A 24,477-nucleotide genomic window follows, 5' to 3' on the forward strand; every position below is an offset into this window, starting at 1 on the left:
GTCCTTTGCCAGCCGCCATCCTGCAAGGAAAGCGTTGGGGGGAAGCAGGGTTGGCAGCAGCCATCTTTACATTTTTAAAAAGCTTTTTTGGGGGCACTCAGCTTTATTTGCTTGTTTTTGTTTTTGAGGTTTTCGTTCATTATTTTCGAGTTGTTTTTGTGTTAACAACTGCAGAGTAAGATGTGCGCTTTAATGTGCTGCTCGAGGGATCTGCACCTATGAGCACAGTCCCTCCCACCCAGATCTAGATGCAGAATATTTTCATCACTCATGTCCCTTCCTAGTCATGAGACTTCCTATCATGGAACTAGTTTTTTTTTTTTTTTTTCTCCATTCCTTTTTCAAACAAACTCTGTAATAGCCTATTTTGTTTTTTAAAGAGAAAATCAAACCAGTACCATTGCATTTCCCTCCATCACTTCCTCCTCCTCACCTGGTAGTCGTGTCAGATGGAGCCTCCTCTCCTGTGGTGGTTCCAGTAGCTCCTGAGCTCAGGTGTCCAGGCCGCCCTTCAGAAAATGAGGAGGTGGAAAAAAGGGCTCGTTTCCTTGAACTACCCACAGGATACCCGTTTCCTTTCAAAAGAACAAAGGGCAGTGGGCGAGAGGAGGCCAGTTGGCGTCTTTTCTGTAGAGGCATCACTTTCCTCCACCTTTCCCTCTAATGGAGCCCTCCTCTTCCTGTTATCTTAACAGCCCTGGATGAGATTAGAACCAAGCTGTTCTGATTTCTGGGCCACTGCTTGAATCCAAAAGGCCAAGTATGTCCAGAGATTCCCATTGGTCATTTGTTCCACGCCAAGCGGAGAACAGCGTCTCTGTCCATTTTGCCTTTAAGGTGTAGACAGGTTGCCATAAAGCAGAAGGCATTCCGGGGGCTGGGGCTCTCTTTACAGCCTCCCCACCCCACTGTCCCAGCCAGCATTTTCTTATTAGTGCCCCCGATGGAGTCAATAAAATCAATTGCCCTGAAGTCTATGTTGAGAATATTTCTTGACTCTCACGCCAGGTAAATTTTTTTCCCCAAAAATAGTTTCCCTAGTCAAATGTTGGATGAGTCTGGTGGCTGGCAGCTTTAGTTGATGGGTAATTCAGAAGAGACCCTCAGACAATGCTCACTCCCTGGCCCGGTCTGATCCCGATCATCTTTCTGCCTTGGCATGTGCACTCCAGCCCCATGTGGCGATGACTTCAGGTCATGGACTTCCTGCAGCTTTTGTTCTGCCTCCACCTCTATAATGTTTTATCATTGCTTTTAGCCTGTTCCTCTCTCTCTCTCTCTCTCTCTCTCTCTCTCTCTCTCTCTCTCTTTCTCTCTCTTTCTCTCTCTCTCCCCTTCCCTCCCTCCCTCTTTCCTTCTCTCTCTCTCCCTCCCTCTCTCTTTTCCATTTCTTTTTACAAAAATGCACACTTTTCTTTTAATGTTCTCTTTGGGTCTCCAATGTCCCCCGACCCAGGGGGACAAAGAGTCGGTTCTGTCATCAACACTGGGACTGCTCACTTTACGCATTGTTTCCTGGTTCAAAAGCTAATTACTAAGTAGTTTAAAGAAGCCCTTTGGTCACTTAGATCTTTCATCAGAAAATATAAGCTTGGGAAAGAAACGGTAATAAAGGGCCATTAGCACCCTTTGTTTGATGTTGTTTTTCCAGTCAGTAGAACAAGATTGATGAAATGTTATGTTTGGCCAAAATTTGAGTTTTCATTTGGAATTCAGTGTTGAGAGAATGGGCTGTCAGAATCAATAAGTTTTCTTGCGCTTGGGATATGGGCATGTGGTAGTAATTAGCAATATAAGGTCTTTAGTTGAGCAACCAAGCATGGATTCTGGCAGCAAACATAATGAGAAACTACAGTTGTTCTATTTCTAACGTCAGAAAGTTTCCAGATAAAATTAAATGCATTTGCAAAAGGAAAGCAGCTAAACTTTGTTGAAAGATAGAGTTCAGACTCTTAAAATAGCATGCTTCACCCCGTGTTTTTATGTATGCATAAATATATGTGCTGTGCTCTTGGACACATGTACATATATGCCGCGTCCTAGGACTTAATCAAATGAATGCCCAGAAAATAATTAAAACATATACATGGTTAAGGGATTTGTTTACATGTGCATATTTTACTCAGAAATAACCTCCCTAACAATGCATTAACTTGTCAGAGAACTCAAGGTAACTCATGACCCAAAGCTATAGAGACATACTTTGAAATCTAAAGATTATTTAGAGTAAAAAAACTTTGACATCTAAAGATTATTTAGAGTAAAAAAAAAAAATTAGACAGAGAAGCTCAAAGTTTTGTTTATGCAATATCCAATGTCAGGATAATGGAGAATGAAGATTTTGTTGGCACCCGATTTTCAGTTTTAATCTGTGTGTTTGGCACAATGTAAACACTTCACATAGTGTCCCTAGTATACGTTCACCATCAATACGGTATCTGGGGTCCACGTGGCTTTCTCCAGCATTCTCATCAGTATTCCACACCTGACCTCACACAAGACACCGCAGCCAACAGTGGGTGGGGGCTGTGTGTATGTGTGCATGTCAGCTATTCTCTAGTTTATCTTATTATGATTTATTGGGGCTCCTAAGAACAGGGACTTGGGTGTCAACAACCAAGTGTTCAGTGAGTGGTGAAGGCAGGCAGTCTTCCCAAAGTAGAGGTCTTGGGGACAGTTAGCCCTTGGGCTGCATCCCCAATCATATTCAAAAGAGTAGCCCTTCTGTAGCCCAGCCTACCTTGCGAAGCCACTGCCCCCTCCTCCTTCCCTTCATGTAACATTGAAGCTTCTCAGAGGTGGGGGAGTGGAGGGGTAAGTCTCTCATGGCCTTTGGAATCCCAGCCTGCTCTGCTTCCTCCCACAGCCCCTACCGTTTCCCCCAGAGGCTTCCTCTTTGTGTGTGACTCAGCCTACTCCTGGTTAGTTTATGAGAACTGACAAGATCATGGTCTGAGGTTACATGGCCAAGGGCCATGAAAAATAATCAGCCACGGAGAGGAATCCATCAGCTCTAACCCCCTTGTTAGAGGCGGCCTGGATGGGGTGCCAATCCAGACCTTGTACTTTTATGCTGGGCTTCCGGGGCCCCAAACCAAGGCAGTCTCAGGCCAGGTGTTTGGGACAAAGGAGAATCGGATGGGTTTGGATTATTCTACTGATACCTGGTAGCCAAATACTAAGAAGACCCACAGAGGAATGAATAACAGAGGACAAGGAATAAGCAAAAGGGGATAAGAAAGTAAATGTAATTTACTTAGAGGAGATGTTCCCAGTTGGATGAGAAAGCTGGGCCCCTCTTTTGGTTGGGGGAATAGTTATCACAGACTTACCATCTCTAGCACCAATCCAAGAAAGCTTTCTGTGAAATTTAAATGCTATGCCGATTTTAGAACACTTCCTTACATAGATCAGAGACGTGCCTCAAACTTCCAGAAATGAGAACATGAATCAATACAGCCCGAGGCCCTAGGGCTGCCTTCTGTGACAATAATAATAACTAAAAACAGTTGCATATTTCTTTATCCTCACAGATACACTGTGAGAAAGGTATTATCATCATCTCCATTTCCAGTGGATGAGATAACTGAGGAACAGAGGTTAAGTAACTTACTTACCTGACATCACACAGTTAGAGCTGGGATCTGAAACCCGGAGGCAATCTGTTCCACTGGGCCTTGTTGCTTCTCTAGATTGTCTCATGTGACCCCTTTCTATTCTAAACTCAGTGATCTTATCCTCGTGCATTTTCCTCCACCTCTACCTTTAAGTGGGACCAAGATACTGCACATGAACGAGAGAAAGAGAAATGCATAAGTATCACTTTGGGCCTGTTTCCTTCTTCTCATTTACTGCCTGTAAGGATCCTGGCCCCAGAGTCAAGGACAAAATGGTTGAGAGAGGACAAAACCATTTCTTCCTTAATTTTCCTCATTTGGTTAGACAAGAACTGTATTTACCTCTTGAGCATTTCTAATGATGAGGGGGTCTCAAGGATAGACAGATGGATTATTGTCCAAAGTGAGATTTGCATCTGATTTGTGAATTTCAACACTTTCGATCCTTCTCTAGTGCCATCCTTTCTGGGAGTTCATTTCCTAGGTTACCAACCATGGTGGATTGTAGTGATCTGCCAGATTTAGACTCCCTCCTGAGCAGAGCCTACCTGCGTTCCATCTTAAGAAGACCCTTCTCTGCCCTGGCAGACATATCCACCTGTTTCCTTCAGTTCCTTGGTTGGTCTTCAGCAGAACTTAGAGCTCATCTCTGGTGGCAGTTTCTTAACTATCAGTGAGAATTAGAGTAGCAGGCGCTCCTCCTGGAACATCCTCTGCAAGGTACACTTTCTGGGTTTATTTCAGATCGTTGAGTGGGACTATTAACCCTGAGGAGGCTACATCCTCCTGGAAAGAGTGAGGGCAGGCAGTCAGCCTTTAACCTCAGATATGTCCTCAGCTTGTAAGAAGCATCCCTAATGCCACAGAGGTGGACAGAAAATATCGTGCTTTTCCATGTAAAATGAAAAGAGAAAGTCTTATTATGTTCTTTCACGTAAACATTTACATTTTAAAGAGTATTCAATAGTTTGGAACTAAATATCAAGAACTAAGAACTGCTAGAGCGTAGTTACCTGCTTCACCATTCATTCCAGTTATCATCACTACTGGTTCATTCATTCGGTTTGCAGATGTTGACTGAGTACCCCTCTGCCGGGAACAATGCTAGGTTGTGTTGGGTCCCAGGGATTTTGGAGTGAGCAAGCTGCCCATGAAACCTGTCCTCATGGGGTTACAGTTTCCAGGAGGTTTCCGGCAATGAGCAAGGGTATGATGAAAGATGATAACCAGGTACAAATTTTGATGTGTGCAGCAAAAACAGGTACAAAACCAAAGACTGAGATTCTGTCACAGAGTGAAACAGGGATTATTTACCTTTGATAAAGTGGTCCAGGGAGGTGACACCTCAGAGGAAGGGATGTTACATCTGTTCAATGACTACTTAACCCAGGTTTAGGTAATCCCCAGGTTGCTAAAACCCCAGGAGCTTAAACCTTAGGTTTTGAAATTCATATTTTGTGAACCTCTCTTGCCATAATTGGTCTTTAGTTCTATCTCCATGGGACCAAGTCTTAAAATCTTTATCTCTCACATTCTAGTTTTCCTGAACAGCACTCTTCTGCCAATCCACTAGGAGAGGGCACCCTATGTACCTTCCCTGGTTCTAGATTATTAAGTCCTTATTTGACTCTACATCTTTCCTCTCATCAGAAATAGGTTCTTCATCTCTTTCTGCATCCTTCATTACTTTTAGAGACAACTTTCTAGTCCTTCCTGCTTGGCTGTCTTTTATCAAGATGAAATTCCATTCCACTTTCTTCACCACACCCAGGATTTTTTACCACTTTTTTTTTTTTTAAGCATTGGAATTTTAAACAATCTGCTGTGGCAGAATAGGAATTTTTTTTTAAACGAAGGTTTATTTAATCCATCTCCTATAGTCCGCCCCCAGATAAAAGAGAACTAACATGAGTCATGCCTTCATCTTCATTCATTCTACATGTGTTTATTGAGTGCTTGCTACATACCAGTCACTTGGGATAGATGTATTTGTACACACCCATAAAATACCCAAATATGTCACATATTTCTTGAGCTCCATGTTATATATTACTTGACCACAAAAGTGGGTGGGGAGTTCAAACTCAGAGTTTATTGGTGTCCAGAAGTGAGTCTTCCTACAACTAGATTATCTCTGGAGCTCGGGAATAGGGTGTGGGTGACTTCATGAGCTGTCATCTTGGGCTGAGTACCGTGGGCCTCCTTTCATTTCGCATCTCCGTGGAGCTCCAGCAACACTCACTCTCACTTCCCCATGGTCTAATTGGAAGGGGCAGGGGTGTGGCTGCCCCTGTGAGAGATGTTCCCTATGAAATGTTACTTATGATTTATGTTTCACAGACATCGCTCTGGTTGAAATGTGATTGAAGCTTTGCCTTTTACACAAACTTCCATCCCTTGACAAGTAAGCTGTTCAGCCCTCTCCTTGCGTGGCCCACGTGAGCCCCAGCCTGAACTCCCCAGCAATGTCTTCAGATTCCTAGATTTTAAAAGCCATAAATTAGCAAATCATCAACATATCACCAGGAAGAATCATCTGGTAGCCATTCGAGTCAGAAGGAAACACAGGCCCCAATAACTGATCTTCACAAAGATATGAAGAACTGTAGACAGACAGATACAGTAAATAGGAAGACAAACACATAATTCAAGTTGACAGGCCATCTTGGACTGATTAGGCATTCTGCTTTGATTAGCATTAAACTGTTGGGGGGAGGAAAAAAATGAGATTGCCCTAATGCTTTGGAACAATGACCCCTTGACTACTTCTGAAATTTAGTACCTAGGGGCAGATACCAAAAGCAAGTGTCAATTAGATGCTGTATAGTACAATGTAATATGTCAGATATTCTTTTCCAATGAGAGGGATCTTGGTGGGTGTGGATGTGGGCGTTTCTTTTTTGCATCTGCTTTGGATTCTTATAAGCCGCATCTTCAGTCCCTTTCAAATTTGAAGCTCTATTTAAAAAGACTTGGATGCATATTAAATCAATTTCCTAATAATACTAAAGGAATGGAAGCTCCCCACCCCCCACTTTCCTGCTTTCTCTCTTCCCTTCCACACATTTATCAAAATGTTCCAGCTATTGTTCTGAAAACAAGAATAGAAATGTAGGTGGGAGATGAACTGCTTGCCTAAAAGAATAAAAAGTCATATTCAAGCCTAGACTTTTGCTCTCAAATATTTTTTATTCCGTAAAAACAAAAAAGAATTCTGAATATGGCCTTTCTAATTATAATTCCTGAGGAGTCTTTCTGCTCAGCCTCACATTTGATTGGATGAATCCTTGATGGGTATATTTCGAAACCAAAGAACGAACGCAATCATGTCGCACCATGTTTTCTGTCTCTTGCTATGCCATTCGTTCTGACAGAAGTCTTTCCAGAGCTGTGTAAAACAGTTCCTGGTAGATTTGGGCTTCATCCCACAGATGCTGCCATCATACTCTGAAAATAAACCGGGAAACTTTCTAACTGGCCAAGTCTGGTGTCTCCTTTTATTTAAAATGTGTAGGGGCTAATGCAACGTGAAACTAAGGAAACGTGTCTATGGCTCTCAGGGTTCTAGCTCCACATCTAGTACTGGTGTTGCATAACAATGACTTGTTCCGCACCCCCAGAACCACAGGGACTGCTTGAAATGTAGGTATCAATTGTCAGTAAAAGCAATCTTATGTTCCCTTCCTATACCTTCTTAATAAGGGAACATGGAGGCAGTGCAGAGACACATGCATGCTTATCTCTGTGAGAGGTTTTGTTACCTGAGCCACTCACATCAAAGGCAAATGCCAGCTAGTATATATGTATAGAACAGATTTAGGAAAGCTCTCATTCAACGTATTTGTTCAACTAACAATTATTCGAACCCCTGCTATGGTTCAGGCACTGAGCTTGGTGCTGGGGTTAAAAGGATGAGCAAGAATGTGTGATTCTTAATCTCCTGGAAGGTACCTGAGACTTTTACTAACAAGAATCATCCAAGAAGCCAGCCAAACAGAAGCTCGATTATGTAGGAACATCATCCTGGTGAAATGCTCTTTCAGCAGGAATTTTATTCAATAAAATCATAAAGGTATAAAGCAAGCATGAAGGCTTCAAGCATTTTAAAGGGAATGCACCTAAAAGAATTTGATAAGTCCCATCGTTAAATGTACCCATTGGAGTAGTTTAGGGCAAAGGTAACAGCTGGTGCACTTGTGCACCAAAAATCTATGAATCAAATAATGGACCCAGTAAAAGAGGGATGCAGAGAGATTTGGGAGAGTGGGGGAGCTGCTGATGCTATACTGAGTTCTGTCCTCTTCTGTACCTTCCCTCTGAGGTGTATTATGCCTCATCAAGCTCTGGAAACTGTGGACTGCCGCTAGTCATAGTGTGTGTAACAGATGCTGGAAGCCTCTGAGGCCTGTGTAAGTGTGTTGGGTTTACTCAGAGTGGTTGGCTAGCGACATATGCTAGTTGGGGCAACGCCATTGGGCGTGGCTGGGCAACAAGGCCAGGATGTGTCAACTTGATTGTCATTATCGGAGAACTAATTCCAGCAGCATGTGCTCTAGGGCTATGATGTATGATTTACCAGGGACGTTAGGGAGGCAGGTGGTTGTGGGGGGCTCGATCTGCAATTAAAGCTAGCATGCCTCCCTTCCCTGGCAAAATTAAGAACCATTTCTTTGCTTGGGCTCATTCTTCCTCTATTCCACTCGCATCCCCAAAATGTGTCAGTGACTTTTACCTTAATCTTTTCTTTTGGTCCCTCCTGTTTAAAAGTAGCATTACCAAATGGAGACAGGGAAATATGCTTTGATCTGAGTAGAGGAAAGTGCTGTTCAGTTCCCAAACTTCTCTGTAAGAGCAGAGAACCATCTAGGATTGGAAGAGTCAGGTTAAGGGAAGACTGGCTTGCTTAAAAACGGCCAAAGGCCACCAGGCCTGCAGTAATGAGATGAATAAAGTGCAGAGGATTGAAAGTGTTAGGGAGAGACACTAGGAAGAATCAGTGCAATTAGCGAGAGTGGGGTAATATGGCATTGTTTAAGGCTATGCCATTCCTCTTCCATGTAGGAAGTAAAGAAAGAAAAAGGAAAGAAAGCAAAACAGTGGTGATAATATCTGCATCCTGGGTTATTGTGATAATTAATTGAGAAACTCAAGGTAAACAAGTCTACCAACTAGGGTTCTTTGGTTATAGGCAAAACAGAAATTGATTCTTGCTAACAAGCAGAAAAGGATTTTTTTTCCCCCTGAAGATTAGAATACCTTATGGAATTCAGAAGAAATCTGAAGAGTCAGATCCCAGAAAGGATAGACATGAACTCAAGAAGTAGCTCTCTAATCCAGTAATCAGGAACTCAGGGCCATTCTTTAGGGTTTTACCATTGGATGACTGAGCTGCTATCCTGTAGTTATTATCATTCCATTTCAAGATTGAAGGCACTGATTGGGCAGGGAACTTTGAAGGGTCCAGACTGTACTTGACTGGGGAGGAGTGGTTCCTCAAATTAAAAATCAGGTGCTCTTGACAGAAAGAAGGGCGCATACTAGACAGGCTGAAATGACCGATGTCTCCTATACTAGGGTTCCCAGAATTTCGTTTTTGAACTCAGACTGAAGCTCCTTTTAATCAACTAGCTACAAAAGATGTGAATTATTCCTCGTGCCAGGTTTAATTATGAAGGTCTAATTGTGATTTGGGATGGTGGGGGTGCAGTCACCGATTCCAGGTGGTTTAGGTCCTGACCATCTGTATCTGATAAGATGTACCCACTTCTTCCAGAAAGTTTTGGTTTGGTCAGGACATCCCAGTGTTGTCTGCTGGGGCTACCAGTAGCCTGTCCTCTGACATTGGGGCTGTTTTTCAGAGGTGCCTTTGCTACATTCTTGGGATCTGTTTGCTCAGCCTTCTGCTGCCATTTAGGAAAACAGCAAAACAACCTGTCTCCTCCAGGACAGTTCTGTTGACAGCTGGATCAGATGATGACTTTCTTCTCTTCCTCACTAGGAGGGAGAAGGCATTTCCTTCCTTTGTGATTAGCAAAGTACTATATGTGGCCCTGGGTAGGAAATGATCTTATCTTTTAACCTCCTTGGGGTTTTCTGTTGTTTGCTTGCTTTGTTTTCTCATTTGTTTTAACAGGAATAGGTTAAAGCAGGGTTTGGGATGGTATATACTCACAATTGTTTTGATTTCATTTTTGTCCTTACATGTACTGTTCTACCACAAACTTTAAAGATGGTAGTAGATCTGAGGTGGAAGAATCAGCCAGTGCTCTGACAGGCTTGCAAGTAACAAATCATTAACATTTTTTTCCTATGCTTACCACAGCATAGGATGTCCTAGCCAAGCACACTTTGCCAGCCAGTCCATTGGTCAACAGATAGTTCTTGAAAGCTCTGCCAGTTTTGGAGATCCTGAGCTAGGTCCCAGGGGGCACTGGAAGGATGGGGTCCACACCACCTGGAGTTGGCTTTTGTTTGCAGAGGATGATCTCCCCACAAGCAATCCTTAGGGCTGGGCTCTCAGAACAGGAGAAAGTGGGGAGGCAGGAGTTGGTTTTGCCTTCTTCCTTTGGACAGTACTTTGAGTACTGACCACTGTTTGATGTGGTCTGTGGGGTCTCTTGCCACCCCAACATGCTTTCTACATGATAAAATGCTGCCGAATTCCTTTGACAAGTCCTTCTCAAAATGCATTCCCATTGTCAATGACTACCAATGGCAGATATTGTTGGGGCGGCGGGGAGGAGGGGTACGAGGAAAGCATGATTAGAAGGCTCAGCAGAAAAACTGAAGAGATTCTAGCATATGTATTTGATATAAATATTATAGTTTTACAGAGACATCGAGATCAATATATGCCACATTTCATCTACCTCTTTGACAAAGTGAGCACAATGTATTCAGGAAAAGCTGTATAGGATTTTCAATTTACTCTGTATGATTTATTGTGACAGGATAGCTATGGGTTTTTTAAGTTCTTTATACTTGTTCCAGTAAAAATGGATATAGTATCTTTAAAAATAAACAGCCCAGAGCTGTGCATTTTATATTGTCTTCCTAGAGTGAGGCTCTGCTAAAGAGAGATGTAAGACCTTCCTGCCCTGTGGGACCTGATGCAGTTGGATTTGCTACAATTCTCGCTCTTCAGCTTTTTTTTGGGGGGGTGGGGAGCAGGGGGGTGGAGGCAGGGAGATTGGAGTTGTAGGGAGAATAAACAGAGAACTGAATTAGGAAGCTATTGTAGACATCTAGACAAGACAGGATGATGGTGTGAACTGGGGTGGGGTCAGAGAACTGGAACACTGTGGCAGGGTTCATCAGTGTCTCTGGTGCAGCCCAATCAATCTGGGTCTCTTTATTTTATAGTGACTAGCCCCAGGTCACACAGGATCGGAGCTCCTTACAGTGGCACCAGCTGCTTCCTTTGTGTAGAAGGGATCAAACTATGGGGCCAGATCTGTCCTTGGTCTGGCACTGAGTCTCTAGACCCAGGCACTAGACCCTTCTGACACAAAGACAAATGTGAAATTGTGAAAGGGAGCCCATCACTGTCACAATTCCCTTTTTCGAAGACTACTGGCCATAAGCAATACTACTTAAATCTTTTAAAAACTGTGTAGATTTTTGTTCTCAGTGGCTCTAGATGCCTAATTCTCTAGAGCCTTGGATTTTTTTTTTTTTTTTTTTTTTTTGGTCTGGCAGCCCCCTCTCTATCCTCCTTTTATGCTTCCAGCCATAAGTTAGCTCTCCTAAGTTGTCCATTCTGAAAGGAACCAGTGGACTTGAGCTCTGAAACTCAAATGGGGCATTCAGGCTTTCTTGGCCCATCTCTGAGGAGTGGGCAGACTGATAGAGGAGAAAGTGTGGAATTTCATTCTGGAGGTGGAGATGGTTAATAATGAGAGAGTTACGCCAATATATATTTAGCTAAGAGGCACCCATGAAATAAGCAATTGGTAGTTTTCTAGCGAGCCCTAATAGGATTCATAATAGTCAAATATCATTCTTATTCTGATTAAGTCACATTCAATTTCTTGCTTGATGCCATGCTTGCTCTATGACCCACCAGTGTTACCCAGTCCTAATTCAATCCGGCTTGTGTTTATGGAGCCCTTACCCAAAACCAGCCATGCTTGCTTACACAAAATGCCATCTGCTATTATTTTGGCATTTGAGATGCTTCCTCAGTCATCTGAGGTAGATCTTTCCATCACAGCCATTAACATTCATTTATCTCAAGAAAGAACTAAGCAAAACTTTAAAAACCAAAAAGTCCATCAGATGAGAAATGCTTATTGATTTAGGTGTGTTGGCCATCTTCACAAACCAGTTGGCCAGGCTCATGAGAAATCAGTCACTACAGTTGTCAGTAGTCTAAATATGTTCAAATCCAGGGCCACAGATGTGAGCAGCATTAGCTGCCTTCATAGAGTAACCTTCCTAAATACTCTCCATTGTCACTGATCATCTAGATTTCTGTGATCTTCCAGATCCTTGGGCTGGTGAGGAAGTCCTGATCTAGACATGGCTTATAATATCTAAAATGGACCTTTAAATCACTTTGCAGTCCCTGGCTTGCCAAATTTTGCGGTTTAAGTTTAAAAATTTGGTTTAGAGTTTGCTGTCACTCAGCTTTGGCTGTCCTGAGCCTCCTGGCATGGCTGACCAAATACAGCCAGAATCTAGTGATAACTGTATCACTCTGATGCTTTAAGTGAGGTTCATCTTTGTTAACCCTAGTCCCCACACTAAGCCTCTCTCTTGACCCAGCGAGGACCCCTCAGACTCCTCTCTACTCTGTGTTTAGGAGGATCTCTTATTGGCCCAGTCCTGCCCTCAGAGAGCAGAAGCTGAAATACTCAAGCCAAATAATGTGCTCTTTACACATTATCACTTTCTTCTTAATGAGAATTAGAGTCAGAGACCTGGGTCACATCCCTGGGCAAGTCACTTTCACTTGCTGTGGGATCTCGGGCACGTCAGTTAAGGAAATTGAGGTTCAGCAAGGTTATCCAAAAAGGTGCAGGTCATAGGAACACAGGATTGTTTGAGGATTAAGTGAGATTATATGGGCCACAGGGCACTTTATATCTGTTACATACTGATTTACAGATATCACATAAATCCTACCATTTAATAATGCTGACAATGGGCCAGACCCTTTACTAGGCCCTTCACATGTAGTATCTATTTAAATAAATCCTCAAGATAACCTCATGAATCAGGTCCTAGCTCCAGCCCCTTAGCAACTGACTTTATAGTTGTAAAACGCAGAATTGGTACCTTGCCCAAGACTACTTAGTTATTTAGTGTCTGAGCTGAGCTAACACAGGGCTCTCAAAGTAGGAATCTCACATGGTAGATTTGTTGATGTCATGGAACCCGACAGATAATTTTGCATGAGGATCTTTTCGTCATTCTTCAAATCATGTACTGTGAACAACCATCACTCTGCTTCCAAGGACAGCACACCCTGCTCTCAATCTTAGAACATTTTCAGTTATTGAAGATATAGGAATTCTGCCTCTCTTCTCCCCACAATAACATCCTTCCCAAAACTACTGCCCCTGGAACTTTCAAGTCCTGAAAACATTTCTGGAAAATAAATTTTCCCCTTTCACCATCCATCCCTCACACTCCTACAAGGCTTTCGGGCGCTCCCTCAGACATGGGCTGGTGGGAGAAAGCCTTCTAGTGCTGCTGCTGAGTTAGAGAGGCGACTTCTCCCCATCCGTCAATTCTAACTGCATTCAAACATTTTCAATATGTGGGATCCTTGATAACTTTCACTGAATGGAAAGCAAAATGAAGGGAAATGATTATTGGCACAAAAGGGGGAAGCCGTAAATCTTCGAATCAGATATAGGACAGATTGGAACAATATGGGTTCTCCAAGGTTGCCATGATAATGTACCTAATAACTCTCCTTGGGCAAAAAGGCAATCTGCTTTCAATCAATCTTGCTTTTTCTGAGCAAAATTACCAATTATGTTGAAGGAAGATTTTTTTTTTACCTCTCTTTTTGATAAAGACTGCTCTCCATCCTAGAAATCATGCTATAGCTAAAAGATATATATTTTCAATTGTCTAGAATGGTATTGGACAGCTAGTACCAAATGAGAAAAGTCAATTCTTTTTTTTTCCTCTCTCCTGCCAGCATTTGTCTACTTCTTAAGAGAAGTGAAAGCTAATTAAAGGCTTAAGGGATAATATTGATTGCATTGGAATATATTTTATATGTACCCAGCACATTTTCAACTAAGAGAACCCTGACTCTTTCTAAGGCTGAATAAATCAGCTAGCTGAGCCTTTGATTCAAGGGTGAGAGGGTGAACTCATCTCCTTCCCTTCTACTTCTCGCACATCTGTCCTAGAGATGAATGATTTTAGAAGAGGAAGAGGGAGTGCTGGCAGATGTTCATTCAGTTCTTTGCGTACAGGATGAGAAGGATGAATGTTCACGCATTTCCCTGGCCCTCTTATTGATTTGAGTCCAGCTTTGAATAATAACCAGGCTTACGCTGGTATAGAACTTTAAGCTTTGCAATGTCTGGTGCAGGGGGCTGGCCAGGGGTATTACCGCTTAGTTCCCTCATCTATTGACTGGAGATAATAAGATTGCCCAAGATTATACACATCTTTGGTGGCAGAGCGGGGAATCAAACCTGGCTTACTCGGACATCCAGGTGAAACCACATATCAGTCTTGTGGAGGTGCCCATAAGTTGGATCTATGCTAGCCTTGTTATTAATCAGGGAAATTTATGGGTGGAAAGTGTTAGAATTGCCCCAGGCAGCCTCACTATCTTTTGTGGAGAGGTCAGACAAGAAAGGAGATCCTGTTTCTCGGTCGCTTTCTGAACACAGTTGGCAAATTCAGCGTCACAAATGTTATTCAGAGCATACAAATTCATCGGCGGCCTGTTTTGTCCATAGAAATACACATGTGCCATCAGAAACATTTTAAGGTATGACATGATAAAAAGGTATGCAATATAAGTGTTTAATTACTTCATGTATTCTGACATACAATGTTTTTCAGGAAGGAATTAGTCACAAGGGTTTTGGGCATAAAATTTGGATGGGTGGCTAAGGGACCTCCCTCAACCCAGCAGGCACTGGCTAGAGAGAAAAGTTATCATGTTCAAATGTCTCTTCTGAGGTAGCCCGTTGACATTCTTCCCTCCCTGTGAAGGCCTTTGCTTGCCCGATCGCTAAGTGTAGCACCGTAACGATAACAGTCCATAATGGTGATATTATTAACTGCATCGTGCGTATTATTGATTTACTCTTTGTTCTGCATCATTATCCTTTCACCAATGAGTTTACTGCATTATTCTCACATACTTAGTCAAGCACCAAATTACAACGAAAGGGCAAGCTCTTATAATGGCATCTAATGGAACATTGCATAAGTGATCATCACTGCTTCCTATTATGAGCTGCCTCCAGCCAATGAGCTTTTTGCCTTATTAGAATGTGCACAGAGCAATTATGAAGTGCAAGGGACCTGGCCATTTAAAAATTTTCCCACAAAATTACTGTGCTTCATGTTTGCCACCTGCCTATGCCTAAAGCCCAGCCAGGGATTCAGCCTCTGTCACTATCAGCCTGAGGGGCACAGGGACTTGGACAGAGCCCATTGCTGCAGTCTCTTTACTAGAAGCTAGCGGGTTTCCTCTTCATAGTCACTCCCTGACTTTTGGTCCTGGGGCTGACTCTTGCACCAAAGTGCTTACTCCTGACTAAGCATCATGTAGACAATATAAGTGGCCACAGCATAGCTCGATGTCAAAGATAGGTTGGCCCAGGAGCCCAGAGATGTTGGGGTGGGGGGGCTGTCATTCCAGCAGTTCAGTAAGAGGGGCTCCTCTCCTTACGGGGAGCCCCCATCTTTAGAAACAGAAGTCCAAACCACCTTGGAACATGGCGAACAATGCCAGCCTCATCTCTTCCTAGCTTCTCCCCATCTTGAGGTCAATTCCTTTGGATCTCAGAGAAATCCTTGGCACCCCAAAGAGGCAGCTGTCTGGGGATGTGCAGATCTGCAGCATGATCTCCAATTCCATAGACGTCCCATCCCCATTTAGCTTTGAGTAATGCTCACTTACTGTAAAGTGTTGCATGCCCCCATTGTCGGAGGAGTTATGGCAGAAAAATGCAAAATTTCCTTTTTACTGCTTATGGCCAGCAGAGCCCATAACGTGTCAAGCCGCACATTAGCCACCCTGATAAAAGTTCGCTTTCTTACACACAAAATCATCGTTTCAGCAAGATTTGTTATCTCATTACCTGATAAGCTCTATGTCATAAACCAAGACTCATTCGGTAAATCTCCCGGGAGGACGCTTTGTGGGCAGAAAGAGAGAGATATGAATCTGCAGGGGACTTGATAATGCAGCATTTAAGCGCAAGCATAATGTCACTTATTGTTAAATGCATAAAACCACTTGGCCAAACGGTTGGGCTTTTAATAGGATTTTGTGCAGCATCAGGTGAGAAGCCATATGCCTTTTCTGTCAAGGAGTTGCTGAGCACCTGCCAGGGCCGCTGCTTTGCCTCACAGCCGTCTGGGGATGGGTGCTGGGCTTTTACTGAGGCCTTGGGAGTCAATAAATGCTTTCCTGCAGCTGTGCGCTTCCTCTGTCTTGCTGGGGGTGGGTGCCTGGGTCATTGCTGGGCCGGCCTCAGCTAACCGTCCTCTCCTGTTCAGGCACATTGTGGTCTGTGGACATATCACTCTGGAGAGTGTTTCCAACTTCCTGAAGGACTTTCTGCACAAGGACCGGGACGATGTCAACGTGGAGATCGTTTTTCTTCACAAGTAAGCGGCCCCATTTGTTTGAAGACCAAGACCTTCCATCCAACCAGAGACTGACAGGGACACCAAAGTGCAGGAGTGGTGGTGTGGGGGCAGCGCAGAGTCAGCTCAACCAGGAATCCCGCTGGCCTCACTGGAGAGGACAATAAAGACCAATGGAATGGGAAGCAACATGCTAGTATAGTGATGAGAGCAGTGTCTGCCTCTGTGGAGGCAATTCTGGAAAATAACAGTGGAGTTCATTATAGGTCGGACATGTCATCACTATTTCCTCAGCTGTCTAGATCTATGTGATCCAGGTGTGTCTACAGTGTCTAGTGTGGAATGATTAACTGTATGGTGGGGATACTCTATGAGTGCAGGAGTGACATAGTGACCAAGCAACACACAAACGTAAAAGGAAGCAGAGTATAAAATAATAATAACTATGGTTCCTAGAAACCATCATTGAGGGACACTGTGCTGGTCACTGTGCATATAGTCCCTCTTTTAATCAATAGAGGGAGTAAAAGTATGTGTCCTGGACTCAGTGTCTCGATCTGAATCTTGATTTAACCAATTATTTGCTGAACAAGTTACTTAAGCTTTCTGGGTCTCAGTTACTACATCTATAACAGGTCATCTTGGGCTGTTGTGAGAATGAAAAGAAGTAATTCCTGTAAAGTAGAGTATGTAGAGTAGAATCAGGCATGCAGTGAGTGCTCAATAAATGTTAGCTGTTATCATGAAAGATAAAACTGATTAGGTCACATTATCAATTCAGGAGGTAGGTCTTATGTTTATTTTATAAGTATGGAAAGCAAGAACTCTCACTCTCCCCTCTGCTCAATGATGTTGAGATTTTAAGCTTTGCTTCATCTACTTTGAGGTAAAGGGTAGTCTGCCACAGGGATGAAGAGTTGGGGGACTCACGCATATTCATTTGGGTTGCCCCATCTTCTTCCTTTATGGATATGGGGCCATCATGGGGCCCGCTATAGCCCTAAGCTGCCGGAGAGACAAAGCTTACATTGGTGTTGGCTCAATATGAGGGTGACCACCCAGGACTCAGTCCTGCTCTGGGAGCTTATAGGTGACTTCTCTATAAGCTGCCATCTGTGCATCTCTCCTTTGGGCATTGTTCATAGAATAGCAAACTGGCCGCCATGTTTGAGTACTGACATTTTTCTTCTCAGCAAGTCCTGAAAAGATCAGCCAGGCCATAGGCTCAGGAGTAGAACCCACGGATCCATTCAGTGCGATTATCAGCAGTGGGGCCTGTTTTCTGCTGAGCCTTTTGGCAGGTTCAAGAGAAATATAGTATGTAGGTTCCGCTCTCATATAGGTTGGACATTTTAAGCTGAGCACGTGTGCAACAATTAGAGAACAATGTTGACCTTGTATTAACTGACTGAAGTCAGTTTAATCAAGAGGCAGAATCACATGTGGCATCTGTATCAGGGTGAGACCACCACTTCTTGTATTGCTAAGGCATTCTTCATGAAAGAAGCATGATTTGCAGTGAATCTGGAAGACTGGTCAGATTTGCACAGGTAGCTCTTCCATTACCCATAGCTTTAGTCTGAATTAACAGGTCGGCTACTAAAATTTTCATTACTGGGATTAACCTGTGTCAGCATCATAGTACATAGCCCAGTTAATTAACCTCTCAAAGCTTTGTTTTAATACCATACCTTCTTCTAGGGTTGTTTTGAGGTTTAAATCAATTAATACTTGTCGAGTGTTTAGAATGGTGTCTGCCACATAGTAAATCCTGAAAACATTAACAATTATTATTATTACTAGGTACTTAATAAATGTTAGTCAAGTATTGATTAACATAGTCCTTGGCACCTAGTAGCTTCTAACTAAATATCATCTCCCAGTGCCTAGTACCATATAGAGAGTAGATATTTTTCATCTCAGGATTAACAAATGAATGAGTAGGTCAATCAATATTTTAATCTTTGTTCTCCAGTGGGGAATATGTCTTTATGGCTCAGAATTAAGAATGATGAGCAGTATACACACGTGTGAGTAAAAAAAAAAAAAATACCGAGGGTAAATGAACTCTTTGTGGCTGCTCAGAGGTGAAATGTTTTTGATTCAGGCACCAGAGGATGAGGAGTCCTTGCAGTGAAAAAGTAGAGAAAAGGCTTTTGGTGGAGGGAACAGCAGGAGGCTCTGCCAGGGGGACCTTTGGCTAATCCCTGATGTCACAGCCTGAGTTTCTCTAGTCGTAAAATAGGGATTCCATTCATGATGAAGTCAAAGACATTTCACCTCACAGGCCTCAGACTTTGTGAAGGTTGTGAGCCTCTTCATTTTACCTTGGTATGGTTTTCAGTTGAGCTAGAGTTTTACTTCTCTCAGGTGCAAGCCTTTTATTTATGACAAGAAACGAGCTGCTTTCAAAGCCAAAGTCTCTTCTCAGGTCTCCCTATGTGGAAATCCAAGAGAAAGGAGGCCATGGAGGCTGAAACACCTGGGTATGTCTAATTAATGGCTGTTTCTTCTCTCTGCACAGCATTTCCCCTAACCTGGAGCTTGAAGCTCTGTTCAAACGACATTTTACTCAGGTGGAATTTTATCAGGGTTCAGTCCTCAATCCACATGATCTTGCAAGAGTCAAGGTAAGAAGGGAGAAGTGACTTCTGCTTTCATTCCATGTAAGAGGGGGGTACCTAACTCTGTGGTGATGAGACATGCTTCCCAGGACAGATAAGGTTCACCTCCAAGCCCCGAATGAGATTAAGTCAGATACCACCAACCTTGACATCACCATTTCACTGCTCCCAGGACTTTGTTCTGCTGGCACCTGGTAGACTGTTACCTGTAAACTTCTACTTGGACTAGTCATAACATGAAACTCATTTTGCTAGTTCCCTCAACATCAGCACTGCTAAGAGAAGCAGACAAGTTATATGAACTCAATAGTCTCATATACGACATAATAATCTAAGTTATTCCCACCTTGAGTACTTAAATTGGACTCAGTGTAGATCTGAAATCTAATATTTACATCAGAAAGGAACATGAAGGATAACATAAAATTTCACCAAGCCATAAAATATTTTGAGCTTTCTTTTTTTCCCCCATCAAAGACTAAAGGTGTAAAACTAAACATGCAGATATGTGTATGGGTTAGTCTTTCTATCTAGAATATGAGGTTTATAAGGGAAAAGGATCAAGCAAAAAGGCATTTGCTACTTTGTTCATTTTATATTGATTTTGAAAGCATGCTCAATATTTGCTTGCCAGTGAGTATAGGTTAAAATTCTGAATCCACTGACATCTAACGCTAACTGTGGTCATCACATAATGCAGTAAATAATGTAATTGGCAAACATGAATAAGCCAAAATAATTTGAGTCACTTCTTTGGCTTATTAAAGAAAACCAGAGACAATTCTTGACACACCACGTAGGAAACCATACCCTCCCACCAAATGTAGGAATGGTCAGTAAAGTACAACATACCAAGTATGTCAGGTTGCAGGCCGGAGCCAGCATGAGAATTCTTATGCTTATAGGGTCCAGTTAATCTTAACATTACCCAGACATGATCCAAGTTATGGCTAATGTGAAATCTTATAAGAACTTGGAGAAAATGGTTATTGTTCATGGACCTAATTTAGATGTAAGCCATTATTAGTACAACTCATGATCCCCTCAAGGGAATAAATCTTTTTTGGCTCATGTTTAGATAAGTCAGTAGGTCGTATTTTGAGATCATCTGTAATACATCATTTCATACACATAGATTTGTTGTCTTTTGAATATCTAAATACTAATTGAATATTAAATAGTAACTGAGCCGTTATATGATTCAGGGCTCTCATTTCCTCTTATTCCCCAGTTAAAATGTGAAAAAGGTTAGATGAAAGACTTTAGAGGCTAAATTACTGAATCCCCAACAACTATGTAACATGGTAACCTGAGGGAAGGGGCTTAGCCTACCTAACTCCATTTCTTACCTGAGAAAATTAGGATGATGATGCAGATGGTGGGGAAAGGAGGTGGGAAGGGACTGAAAGGCTTAATTAATTGTTATTTAAAGAAATCTGGAAAGCTCACAAGTAAGAGACTATGTAAAATGAATAGTGTAATTACCAAGGTACATGTTTTACCCTCCAACGGTAACAAGATGAATTGTTTATTTTGTAACACGAACTTGCAACCTACACTTTTGACAAAAACTAAAATCTCTCAGGATTCTTATTTTTTTTATTTACTTGCAAAGAACCAGGTTCCCCAAGAGCTGTCAATAGGCAGAGACTGCCATCAAGCATGGCTATTTATATGTTTGTGTTCTGTGATTTTCCTTTTCGTGTCTTAGATAGAGTCAGCAGATGCATGCCTCATCCTTGCCAATAAGTACTGCGCTGACCCTGATGCTGAAGATGCCTCCAACATCATGAGGTAACCTTCGGGAGGCCGGCTGGGGAAGGTTCTGGCCTTAGTACTCTGTGACTCACTTGCTACCCTTTGGGTCCTCTGTAGAGTCTATATCTTCCATAAGTCACCCTACAACTCACCACCTGCATAGGTCCAAGGGAGCTGAGGCTGTGGTGAATGTGGAGGGCGATGACATAAGGCATTGTCAACAGGAAGCTCATCCTTAGAAGAAGGGAGCTCTTGGGTTTTGAGTCTGAGATCCTTAAGACAGGACCAAAAAAGGAAAGAAATTTAAATGGGCACAGTCCTAAAATAAGGTACTATATTTCCTAATGGTGAATGGACCTGAGATATCTTAACTGGGGGTGATTTTGTCTCTCGGGGGACATTTTGAACATCCAGAGATGTTCTTGGTTGTCATAACTAAGGGACAGCGCTGCTCAATTCTGGTACGTAGAGGCTAGGGATGCTGTTCAACATCCTACGATGCACAGGACAGCTCCTGAAAGCAGAAGATTATCTGGCCTAAAATATCAGTAGTGCCCAGGTCGAGAAGCCCCGTGTTAGAGCTTCTCAAGTACGTCTATAGCACATTGATTAATATTACCCATAAAGAGGAGTTGGTTCACCAATTAGCTTGTTTCAACTAGTTTCCCAAAGTGAAATAGTTTTCTTACTGAAATTGTTTTCAATACTTTTAATACTAATATGAATTTCTAAGATAATGATCCATAGAGAATTTATCAAACCAATTTGACTACACCTTCCCTTTTCTGTTTTTGGAGAACATCTCCTGGGACAGTGCTCTTCAGAGAACACTGCCCATTGTCTTTTCTGCAAATAGGCTGGGCCTGTCTAAGGCCATTCTCAGCACAATTCCTATTCCTTACTCTTTCAGAAGAAAACTGTTCTGTTTTTGTTCTTTTCATAGACCCATATTGCAGACATCTATTTTATGATTGTGAAATGGCTAAAGAGTTAAGTTATTTTGCTCCAGGTAGTTAAAGCCCTTTTAGATTTCTCTTTCCTGAAGCATAAATTGCAGAATAGTTAAGAGAGCTATGAGGGAATAATAAAGAGAACCTTCTGGAGAAGAGATGAACTAAGAGAAAACATTTCACTCCCACTATATTCCCAGGAACTTGCCTAATTGTGAACAGCCATCCTTTGGGTCTAGACAAAAGTTCCCCTCTTCCTGCAGCTTGGTTTACTGTGTCCCGGGAATTTACTGAGGTGGAAGGTTGGGAAGTTGCCTTTGCATCATCATAGTGCTTGCATCTCCTTTCTTTGCTTTTAATCAGTGGCCCCAAGTGACATGAGCTTTCCCATCAATGAGGTGGGGGAAGAATTCCTCTGTGCGTTTCGGATGAGCAAGTCTTCCCCTCAGCATCTGTTCCTTGTATCTGGCAAGTGACATCTGGTGCAATGTTCTCTTTCCAAAAGCTTTTCTTTGACAATATGCTTAGTGAAGTTGTTTTAAGGAAGTTGATGTATGAACTCTTGTAAGCATTGGGCTTGCCAGCCTGCAGAGTCATGGTGGAAGTGGCACGCTTCCCCACCTGGGTCCATCCCCTAACTGGCCACAGCTGAAAATGGCTACAACAGCTTCAGCTTCAGGGGGACCAGTTGGCCTTTTCCTTGAACTAGGATTTCTGTCCTTCACCATGGTTTTGTGTTATTTGAAGTGATTAAAATGTAGACTTTAAGGAACTGGGCTTCATTAGCTTTAAAATCTCAAACAACAAACAAACAAACAACAACAACAACAACAACAAAACAGAAGATGAAGCTTAATGTGTGGATCCAGTGAGAAGTTTGAGGCTGGCACTGCCTTTTTTTTACCCCCAAAAGTGAATAATTGAAATGATAATAGATTTGAAATGGGCATTTCTTTTAATCACAATATTTTATGTAAGCCTTGACTACGATAGAGTTAATATGAACACATATAGGTTACCAGGGTGATTGGCATGATGCCAAGGCATAAAAATGACTGAACAAAGGTAGTATCAGAAATGTAATTAAGCCATCCATTAACTGGAATTAGAACTAAAGCTCAGGCAGCAAAAGGAAATGGGAGGCTCAGGGTTAAAAATGGGCTCTGTCTTTCCCTTATTTGTATAATCCTCCTTCCTCCTTAGTTTAATGAGACCAATCTGCCCTGTTTGAAATTAAAATGTCAAAGATCCATTTGAAATGAGCTAATGCAGAAAACTGGCTGATGCTGTGAACTGAATTCAGAGGACTGACAGAGGCTCAGAGTCCTTGAGTTATAAGTATGGGCCAACACAACCCTTTTTCAAAAATAAAATGAAATCCTTCAAGTGCAAAAGCCCAGAGTGAATTTGTTCAGGAGAGGCTTATGTATGATCCATTTCCTAAATTCACAAGTTGTAGCTTTTCAGACAGAGCTGCTCCCTGGCTGCTTTCTCTCCGTCTTTGTACAAAAAGGAATGAAGCATAGCATTTCTTGGTGGGACATTTGTAGGGTTAGTCATAATAAATGCACTTGCATTTCTGATTAGGCTTAGGAGGTGGGCCTTTCTGTGGAATTCAATTCTTTAGTCTTCCTTGTCACAGAAGGAAATGTACAATGTCACCTCTAACAGAGTTGGTAATGACAAAAACCATAACTTAGACATGGAAAGAGCTTTTAATGATTTCAAAGCATTTTCACATCTGGTCTTTCATTTGCTGCTCATACCAAGCCTGTGAAATAAATAAAGCAGGTACTGTTGCCGCCAGTGTCCAGATGAGGAAACAGTCACAGAGAGACCAGGGATTTCCTGAAGGTCACCCATTCGTTAGTGCAATAGCTGAGACTGGAGTCCAGGTGTTTCTATTCCTCTGCCCCCTACCCCTCCCCTTTTAGCACAGCAGTCATCACAGGGAGCAGAAGTGAGGGTTGGAGGCCAAGCAGTGGATAATACTGAGTATGGACTGAGTGCAGTTTAGGGGCATTTTTCCTGACTTCTGAAAGGCCTTGCCCCTTTTCTCCAACCACAGTCAAAGTCGTCATTTAGATGCCGTTAGCTAGTCATTGATCCCATCCTAAGAGCCCTGCTTAGAAATTATTTCTGTGAGTGGTCATATGTGTGACAATTAGAATCATTTGTCAGGCTGCTTGTTTGATTTGTCATTGTTGCCTTAAGTTGTTAACTTGGAGAATCGGACTCAGAGCAAATTGTTTCTAGGTTCATCCCCAGGGTATATGAGATTGCACACCTTACTTGGCTCCATGAATGAGCTTGCTTCCTTTATAAAGATGCCTGTGTAGGCAAAAAGCCCTGACCCCTGCTTTAGGGTCCCCCACTCCAGTACACACATGTCACATACCATCACCAGGGCACTCTTCTTTTATGCCCAGGACACAGTCTGTGGATGTTTTATGGTTTCTTTTTCACACTACCATGGAGCATGGGGGTGGAAACACAGTTTAACTTGGCTCAGTGCCTGCAACCCCTCAGGATGGCCCTGGCTGCTGGCCCCACATCCACTCCTTTTGGATATAATCAAATTAATCTTCCCATCAGACTCCAAGGGTAAGGCAAACCCAGTCTCAGCTTTGGTTTTTTTCTTTTTCAGAGTAATCTCCATAAAGAACTACCATCCGAAGATAAGAATCATCACTCAGATGCTGCAGTATCACAACAAGGTAGGACAGTGAA

At 42.5% G+C, this 24,477-nt stretch overlaps 1 protein-coding gene across 31 annotated transcripts in view; it reads left to right on the forward strand.

The window, feature by feature from the left end:
* The window catches only part of KCNMA1 (potassium calcium-activated channel subfamily M alpha 1), a 683,907-nt gene that overhangs the window by 463,000 nt on the left and 196,430 nt on the right, over positions 1–24,477 (forward strand). For all 31 annotated transcript variants that reach the window (XM_036222528.1, XM_036222530.1, XM_036222529.1 and 28 more), the window contains exons 10-13: positions 16,326–16,436; positions 18,940–19,045; positions 20,751–20,833; positions 24,395–24,464. In XM_036222528.1, the coding sequence (XP_036078421.1) occupies positions 16,326–16,436; positions 18,940–19,045; positions 20,751–20,833; positions 24,395–24,464 (370 nt within the window). The remainder of the gene's footprint in view (positions 1–16,325; positions 16,437–18,939; positions 19,046–20,750; positions 20,834–24,394; positions 24,465–24,477) is intronic.

Source organism: Rousettus aegyptiacus, unplaced genomic scaffold, assembly GCF_014176215.1.
Source record: "Rousettus aegyptiacus isolate mRouAeg1 unplaced genomic scaffold, mRouAeg1.p scaffold_m13_p_6, whole genome shotgun sequence".
In the NCBI taxonomy this organism is placed as follows: Eukaryota; Metazoa; Chordata; class Mammalia; order Chiroptera; family Pteropodidae; genus Rousettus; species Rousettus aegyptiacus.